General features: G+C 30.0%; 1 protein-coding gene across 1 annotated transcript; it reads left to right on the top strand.

Annotated features, from left to right (window-relative positions):
- The first annotated feature begins 221 nt into the window (after positions 1-221).
- Positions 222-3,154, top strand: LOC107933445 (calcium-binding protein CBP). Its single transcript, XM_016865656.2, has 5 exons — positions 222-997; positions 2,178-2,224; positions 2,322-2,497; positions 2,602-2,620; positions 2,711-3,154. Exons 1-5 carry the CDS (start codon positions 517-519, stop codon positions 2,813-2,815), a joined length of 828 nt encoding a protein of 275 aa, XP_016721145.2. The 5' UTR covers positions 222-516; the 3' UTR covers positions 2,816-3,154.
- The last annotated feature ends 6,231 nt before the right edge of the window (positions 3,155-9,385 follow it).

The raw sequence follows: 9,385 nt of genomic DNA, 5'->3' as shown, positions 1-9,385 counted from the left end.
CCTAGAATTAAAAGACAAAACCACTAATATTTAAGTATTCAATCAAAGAAATAATTAAATTAAACAAATTAAAATTTACAACTTAAAAGTGAAAACGTGTCCAACTAGACCAACTTTTTTTATATATGTATGAAAAACTCGTCCAACTAAACTAATTTTCCCTAAAAATCGACCTAATAATTTTAAAACCGAGTTAAAGGGATAAATAAATTTCAAAAGGCCTATTAGCTAACCCAATATTCTCAACGAAAAAAGTTACATCCACTTGCAGTTTTCTTTTGCCAGTAATCCACTTGCAGTTCATACATACGCGGGAACAGGTAATAATTCTTTTCTTTTTAATTAGAAAAACGAAAAGTCTAAACTTATCAATTAAGTCAAAGAATGGCAATCCCGCAATATTATACAAAATTCAACCTACTTTGACAAACTATAGCTTTATAAATATCAATTATCAAAGAAACTAAAGACAGAACGAAGCAAAAAGCTCATTTCTGTTCGGAAATAATTCTAAACATGTCCGGTGGATACCCTCAACACCCTCCCGGCTACGGTTACGGTTCCCCACCAGCTCAGCCTTACACAGCCGCTCCATACACAGCTGGAGCACCGCCGCCACCTCAACCGTACGGTACTCCATACGCCGCTGCACCATACGGCGCACCTTCTGCTCCCTACTCTGCCCCTCCAGGCGAGAAACCACCAAAGGACAAGCACCAAGCGCATGGCGTCGGTGGTGCTCCTCCAGTTCACAGCGGAAGCTATCCTCCCGCAGGAGGCTATGCGAGCCCGTTCGCATCTCTGTTGCCGTCGGCATTTCCACCGGGGACAGATCCTAACGTCGTTGCCTGCTTTCAAATGGCTGATCAAGATGGAAGTGGGTTTATTGATGATAAAGAGTTGCAAAGGGCGCTTTCTTCGTATAACCAAAGCTTCAGTTTGAGAACTGTTCGTTTGCTCATGTATCTCTTCACTAATACTAACACCAGAAAGATCGGTCAGTTCCCTTTTCCTTCTACTTTTATTGTAACTCTTTCGATGCTTTTCGGCCCCAATTGCAATTGAATTATTAGGTCAATTGATTTTGAAAAAAAAAGCGAACATTTGTAATACTGTAGCGTAATGACTTAAACAACCTTCTCATGTACTTGGCTAATGGTATATGGGTATTTTGGTCCATTTCAAGGGAGATGGGAAGATATTTTCCAAAATATCCACTCCTTGTCCATTTCCGCACACTGAAAAGATGACGTAACTTGTTGTCGGGGTTTTATTAATTAGTTAATTCATTTTTGTTTCTGTTCATAAAAATAATTTTCTTAATTACGGCTTCCGGTATGAATATTTTGATATTGACATTATTGAATCGCCTTACTGACTCGTACTAATGCTGAGTCAAATACTGTCTATGAACTTTCGACACACAAATTAAAATAAAATAAGAAAATTGTATAAATACTTTATTTTCTTAAAAAAACTTGTCAATCATCCCTTTCAAAAAAAAAAACTTGTTAATCATGTTTCATATCATCACGCAGTCTTTTAACGGCAATCACTTAACTTCTCTTTGAACCCCCCCCCAAAAAAAAAAAACCTAAAGACACTTCTCATATATATATATGTAATTTTTAATATATTATTTCGTTGGGTATAAGTGATTGATTTACTTCACATGCATTATTTTTTTTCAATTTGACAATGTTTGTTTGATTTCTGCGGTGGGCATGATTAGGACTGATACCTCTCGGTTCGGTTCGATTTTAAAATATAAAATTCTAGTTTTTAAAAAAATTGAATTGACTCACTAATGAATTTCATCAGTTTTAATTGGTTAAATTCATTATTTTTTAAAAAAAATTAAAATAATCGTATAATAATTTGAAGTTATTTTTAGTAATTTAAATATAATATATTTATATTGTATTATTATAATTTTATTTTTCAGCTGCCCTACATTATAAAGAATTTTAAATTAAATAAATATAAAATTCGGTTGTGTTTTGAAGAATTAAGATCTTTTTAACTTGTTAATTGAAAATAATCGAATCCGAACCGAATATTTAAGTTTGAATTGGTTTTCTTGATTTTCTTGCTTAGTACAATAAATTTTATAAATGAACATATCAGTAATTTTTATCAACATTTTAACTAGTCTTTCATAAAATTTCTGAATACAGGTCCGAAGGAGTTCACTTCAGTGTTCTATAGTCTTCAGAATTGGAGGGTAATTTCCATCAGAACCGTAGTATTTTTAAATGAAAGAACAGTATTCATCATTGCATTTGTGGGTTTAATCAGTTAAAAAAATGGGTTTGGTGCAGGCCATCTTTGAGAGATTCGATAGGGACAGGAGTGGCAAAATAGATGCCAATGAACTGAGAGAAGCACTTTTGAGTCTCGGATTTTCAGTCTCTCCTGTTGTTTTGGATTTGCTTGTCTCAAAGTTTGATAAAACTGGAGGCAAAAACAAGGCCATTGAATATGACAACTTCATCGAGTACGACCACTATTTATCACCTTAATTGATTTAGTCATATCATAAAAACTTGAGCAATTTATATCTATCATAATAACTATTCTTTCTTTCTTTTTTAAATGCAGGTGCTGCCTTACAGTTAAAGTGAGCTCTCTTTTTCTACTCATCTCCTCATTTAACTTGATGGGTGGCTCAATTTCTAATCAGTGTTTGGTTCTTCGTTTCTTTGTGTAGGGACTAACTGAGAAATTCAAGGAGAAGGATGCCATGTACAGTGGTAATGCGACTTTTACATACGAAGCTTTTATGCTTACCGTTCTGCCATTCCTAATTGCATGAATTAATAGATTATGAAGGCAAAACGGTATTGTCGTTGATTATGGGTTTGCGTTTATGGAGTAAATTCCTTTAGGTATTTTAACTCTTTGTTTTTCTTGCTATTGAAGGTTTTTTTTTTAATATTATTAAAGGGTTTGATTTGAATTTCTTGTATAAGCACTATTTTGAAGTTGATTCCAATCGCCATGTTTATGCGGTTTTCATGCTTTGCTGTTCCATGTTCCATGGAGCCATGTTATGTGAGTTTTGAAATTTTTTCAAATTGAATAAATGCCATGTGCAAGGCCAATGCATATTGATATGTTCATGTGCAAGGCCAATGCATATTGATATGTTTTACTTCTTTGCTTTTATTTAATGCCATCAATCAATCAATGACTTGACTATTAAGTTTTGTAATGTGATGTCAACAATTGAAAATATTCAGTTTTCAACAATCCAATCCATTATTAGCTAATAATCATAAACCATGATTTTATTTTTAATTTTATAATAAAATAAATTTTAATTTTTAGTCAAATTTGTTAAGTGTTATAAACTCAAAATTAAAATTTCCAAATGGCATGCTATTTTACAAAAGTTTAAGCAGATCAGTTTTTTTAAATTCAAAATATTGCATTTTCTTAACAATATCTTAGGATATAAAACATTGAATGCGAACTTTGCTTTAGGAAGCCATAAAGCATTGAAGTTTAAGTTTTGCTTTACGGGTGAAATGTCTGAGATAGCCTTCTAAGCCCTCAAGACATTAGTCTTGTTGACTTCAGGCATTTTGCTATATCTCAAGATATAAAGCTTTTTTGAAGTTAAATTTTTGCTTCATGAGGTAAAATATCTCGAAACAAAGAAGTCTTGAGACATGGTGATTATTGGGGTTCGACTCGATTAAGCAACAAATAAGAAAAAAATTGAGAAATTGGACATAAATTTAACGTGGAAAAATCTCTTCAAAAAGGATAAAAAATTATGGACAAATATGATTTTATTATAATAACAAAATAACGAAGAGTACAAAAGAGGAGATAAAAACTAAATTTCGAAGCCCGAAAACAAGAAACCCTCAAAACGTAAACACAAAATTCTCCAAAAGTGTTATGAATTTTAATATTTAATTAGTGTATTTTCTAAGGTTGTAAACAAGTGTATTTATAAACTAATTTTATAGTCAAATAATAATAAAATAATCAGACTAATCAGACTTCGATAGAAACAAATAAATAGAGTTTACTGGAAGATTATCTTCCAAATTTGACTGAAACATATGGCATACTCAATAATCATTATGTCTCGAGACATAAATCTTGTTGACTTAGAGACATTTTGCTCCAATAGTAATATTTTTGTGTCGATGCATAGAGACATCCCTTCTATGCCTTAAGAAATAGACCTACATATTGCAATAAATGCGCAAATCCAATATTCTCAATGGCTAGAAACTCCCTCTAGCTACTCCAAACATCTAAAAAGCAATGAGCGGGTATAAATATGGATCAAGGGCACTCGATGAAGATAAGAAGCAAACTTACAAAGATCAAGAACAAAAATACAATCATTTCACCTTATTATTCTTATATTCGATTGTAAAAAATTGTGGGTTTAATTCTTATTCATTCTTTCAAGTGATGATTTGTATTTGAGAGAAGTATTTATTTGTATATCTACCTTGTGCCTCTTGATTCATAATTGTTTTTTTCAAATTTGTAAAAGGTTACTTAAGTTTTTGGTAGAAAGTCTTAAGAAGAAGCCAACTCTATCTTGTCTAATTGAAAAGATCGAGTTATAAAAGGTAAATATTGTCAAAAATATTTTTAAATTAGTAAATTTGAGAAATCATTAACAATGATAATTAAAGGTAGTGAACATAGGTAATTGGGATGGATTACTCTCTAAATCTTTTGTGTCAATTTTCTTAAGCTTATTATTTTAAATTTTTAAACACCAATTCGCTCTTATTAGTCTAAGTTAATTATATAACACATGCAATTTGGTTTGTTTAACATGGAAAGTTTTTTTATTCAATTATTTTCTTTTAATAATTTTATGTTTTAAAGTTAAAACGAAAGGAATGAGTAAGCATTATTAATCATGTTTTAATTTATTAATTTAAAAAAAAAAGAGTTTGCATGCAAATTTTAATTTCATAATTTAGATATGATCTAATATTTATAATTTAAACAGAAGTAATGTTAATTTTTATTAAAACCTTAAATGTAAGGCGTAGTATGAAAACAAAAGTGAAAGAGATAAACAACAAAGGAAAATGTTGGATTATATATCATTACTAGTTTCTAGTCCCATGCAATGAATGGGTAAAATTATAGTTTTTAAAATGAAAATATTTTATAGAATTGTATATAAGCTGTAAAATGTTAAATAAATTAATTAGTTTTTAAAATATTTTTATGGAATTATATATTAGTTTTTCATAGAATTATTTATAGGATACTGAAAAGATATTTAATTATAAAAATTTTGGCAATAAAATTAGTCAACGTAATTTTTGCAATTTAATTAGTTTTCTATGGAATTTATTTATTGCAATTTGATTAGATTTAATTTGGAAATTAATAAAATGAATCAATAAAATGTAAAATTGGGAATACCTCAAACCATCGTAAATTAATTAAAATAAATTGTTCACATTGCTTTAAACTGGGATAGTTATAAAGTTGTATTTATCTTATTTTAATTAAAAATGCCTACTCCTTGTTGATAATCTGAAATATAAAATTAAATATACTATTGATATAGGGAATTGGTTTTAAAATTGAAAAAATTAATTTTAAAATAAAGTTAAGCAAAATGATTAAAAATATATTTAAGAAGAGACAAAATTAGGTAAAACTTGTAGCAGAGGAGTATGGGATAAAAAAAAAATTGATAGATGGAATGTATCTTAATCATAGGATTTTTTTTGGAGGGAGTCTTAAAGATTTTTTATTTTATTTTTGGTAAGTCATAAGAAAAAGTATAAAATCTTAATAGTGAATACGACTTGAATTTAAAATATACTTGAAACGGTAAACACTTTATATACAAATTTTAATCATAACATTATTGTATGCTTAATTTGCATCCTTAATTAAGTTTGATAACGATAATGATTACATCATATTGATATAGAATGCATTATGAAGCATATAATTATGATAAGTAGAGATGTAATATAGTCAAACGAGACAAATGAAAATATAGCAAATATAATTCATCCACATGATTTTATTGAAATTATTAAAATTTCCATCACATAGATAATTGAAAGATGAAACCAAAATAGTCGATTTTAAGATTTATGGACTAAATCTTTTAGTTTCTACTTAAGCTACAAGTTTTTTTTTTCAGGGCCAATATTTTGCAGACGAATCAATATATTATTCTCAAATTTTTTTCACAAAGGCTTTTTATTCTCGAGCTTTTCTGCTAATGTCTTTTTGACATAATTTGGCAATGCTGCTATTGTACTCATTGTATTTGAACTTTTTAGAAAAGGACGAAGGCAGAATTTAAAAAACAAATGGGTAAATTATTTAGTTTATCGTTAGAAAAATTTTTTATTTTAATTACCCAACTAAAAATTTTTAACTGTAACTGAGTGCACACCACATCTTATTTTTTGATCCTATTTATTGTTCATCATCTTCTTCCCTCCACCCCATCCCCACTTCCACCATTCTTCTTCTTTCTTTGTTCCCTGCTTCCAGCCACCACACCATTTCATTTTTAAAAGGGACAAGATTTCAACTCTAAAGTTTCCAAGTTGTTCCAATAAACAAAGAGAAAAAAACCGACTTCTAAGGATTGCAGTAAGACAGGGAAACTAAACCAAAAACCCAGTAGTAAAATCTCAAAAACAAGACAACCCAATCAACAATAATGAGTCAGCAACAATACTAAAAGAAAATTCTCTATCCAAAAAACCAAGACTTTACTTCAAATACTAAAAAGGAACTCAACTGCTGTTTATCCATTAATATGAATAAAACCAACAATTGATTTGAATATCAAACTATATATATATAAAATAATCAACAAACCTAAAAAAATTTAGACAACCCTAAAAACCAACGACTTCAGACAACCCAAAAACCAAAGACTTCTTTTTGTTAGAATCGTAAATTAAGATATGATATAAAACTTTATAAATCATAAATCAGGATCTATCATATCAAATCATCAAGAACAAAACAATAACAGAACTAGATGTGGAAGCATACCTGAATTCATTGATTTCTTGAAATCTATGGATTTTGGAGTTTTAATATTCCAAATTAGCACACAATAAATTCAGAAAATATTTGCTCCCATTTTCCTAACAATGAGATATTAGAAAAGTTATCTTGTGTGTAATTTGGGGACCATACCCCTAATATATAACTTTGGCACATTAGCCCTAACTTCTAATCAGCTTATCATCAATTAGAAATTAGTTAATAGAGTATCTACACATATTTGACTCATACTTTATTTAATAATTAAAGTCCAATAAATTTTAACCACATTAGATCACTTTTAATTTGGGCTAACCTATTATGATAGTAAATAATAACATGGAATTACCCCTATTATATATGTGATGTCCATATTTTCCAACAGTCTCCCACTTAGGCCACACATATATATATTAATTACTCTATAATTACATGTCATTATATAACCTTATGAGCTCAAAACTTTCCTATCATATCCAAAAGGTATTTCGAATAATCTCATCCATTAATTATGTTAACATAGAACCAATACAACTTTCGTTACATATATCGTAACTAAATCTATCTCTGATCACGTATATTAACACAACCAAATGGCATAGATCAAGTATGGATGTGTAGCATGGAAATTACATACAATATTATCTAAACATGTCTATTTTCAAATGGTCCTCCTCAACCTTAATAATATCAAACTTTACCAAAATCAGGGTGTGAATAAACCAAATAAACTTTATTTTTGCAGAAACTAAACTCAATATCCATAAACTAAAATAACTAAAAATGTGTCTATAACATAAAAACATTTAAAAGTACAAACTCCCACTAAAACCAAATACCCTTAAATGACATTACACCCATATGAGTGGTGTGCTCAAGACAAACCTTGGGTCGTAGTCTCTTAGTAAGTGGATCCACACTTATGAAGTTTGTCCCGATATGCTTATTTTTTAGGCACCTAACCACTCTGATTTTTTTTTTTACTTTAAAAACTAGAAATTTAAATTCTATGTGGTTTGACTTTGATATGCTACTGGTGTTACTGGAATAAAGGACTACCAATTATTGTCACAATTTGCACCCTAGTGACAAAATTTTGCATCAATATTCCATCAAAATCAGAGTCTGTATACTTGATGATCTCTAACTTATCAGACCTTCGATATGTGAGCAAGTAATCTTTTATTCTCTAAAGATACCTTATAACCCTCTTGGCTGCTATCCAACGGTCCAAACAAGGTTGCTTAAATATCTATCTAACATCCTAACAATGTACATAATGTTCGGACGTGTACATACTTTAGCATACATTAGACTCCCTACTCTTGAGACGTAGGGAATCTTATGCATTTCCTTAATCTCAAAATCATTCTTGGGTACTAGTTGAGACTTAACTTATTATTGACAAGTAGTATGCCATTAACATATAAAACCAAATATATAACCTTACTCCCACTAAACTTGTGGCATATACAATTATCTACCAAATTCATCTCTAAACTGAATGAGATAATCATTTGGTAAATTTTGTAATGCTATTGACAATAAGTCTTCTTAAGCCCATAGATGGAGTTCTTTAATTTGCAAATATTTAACTTTGCATCATCAGACACCGAATTTGTTAGTTACACCATATAAATGTATGATCATGTTACCATTGAGAAACCATTAACTTAATATTCATCTGATGCAGCTTAAGGTCAAATATTCCACTAAAGCCATTATAATCCTTTCTCTAGTGGACATGTGTAATTACATTAGTTCTTGAGGTTGTTGAGTTTGTTCTTCTAGAACAATTACCTTATCTTGAAGAGGGAGTTGTTCAATACTGTCTTGTTGAGGTTTTGAATTCACTTCTTGATCAATGATAGGTATGAGAACTTGAACATCGTCAAAAGTGATAGTAGGAATTTAGTTAGAATCCAATTCCTCCTCAAAAGCAATGTCTCTAACCTTATTTCTCCCTCTAAACTCAACATCCTCAAAAAATGTTGCAATTCTCGTCTCAAAAATATTTTTAATTATGGGACCATAAAACTCATAGCCCTTAGATCTCTTAGAATTTTCTTGACCATTATACTTTATGGACATTAAAGAAGTCAGAAGTGCTGTCATCTCAACTTTACTATTTTTACCAAAATGTTTCTCAATTTTGTCAAGGAAACCCTTTGCTTGAGTAATCTTTTCAGATTCTATGCCTTTAAAGGCTTTTGGAATGTTGTGCTTCATGATCATTGGCCTCATGCAATTTGAACAATCCCACCTCTCAAAATCTCTTTTAGCATCAGAGGTGCTTTCCGCAGTGAAAGGTGCATGTTGTTCTTCTCTTAGTGCAAGGTCTATGTCCATGCAACCAAGCACT

The sequence above is a fragment of the Gossypium hirsutum genome, chromosome A02 (assembly GCF_007990345.1).
Source record: "Gossypium hirsutum isolate 1008001.06 chromosome A02, Gossypium_hirsutum_v2.1, whole genome shotgun sequence".
NCBI classification, from domain to species: domain Eukaryota; kingdom Viridiplantae; phylum Streptophyta; class Magnoliopsida; order Malvales; family Malvaceae; genus Gossypium; species Gossypium hirsutum.
This window is presented reverse-complemented; position numbering and strand designations above follow the sequence as displayed.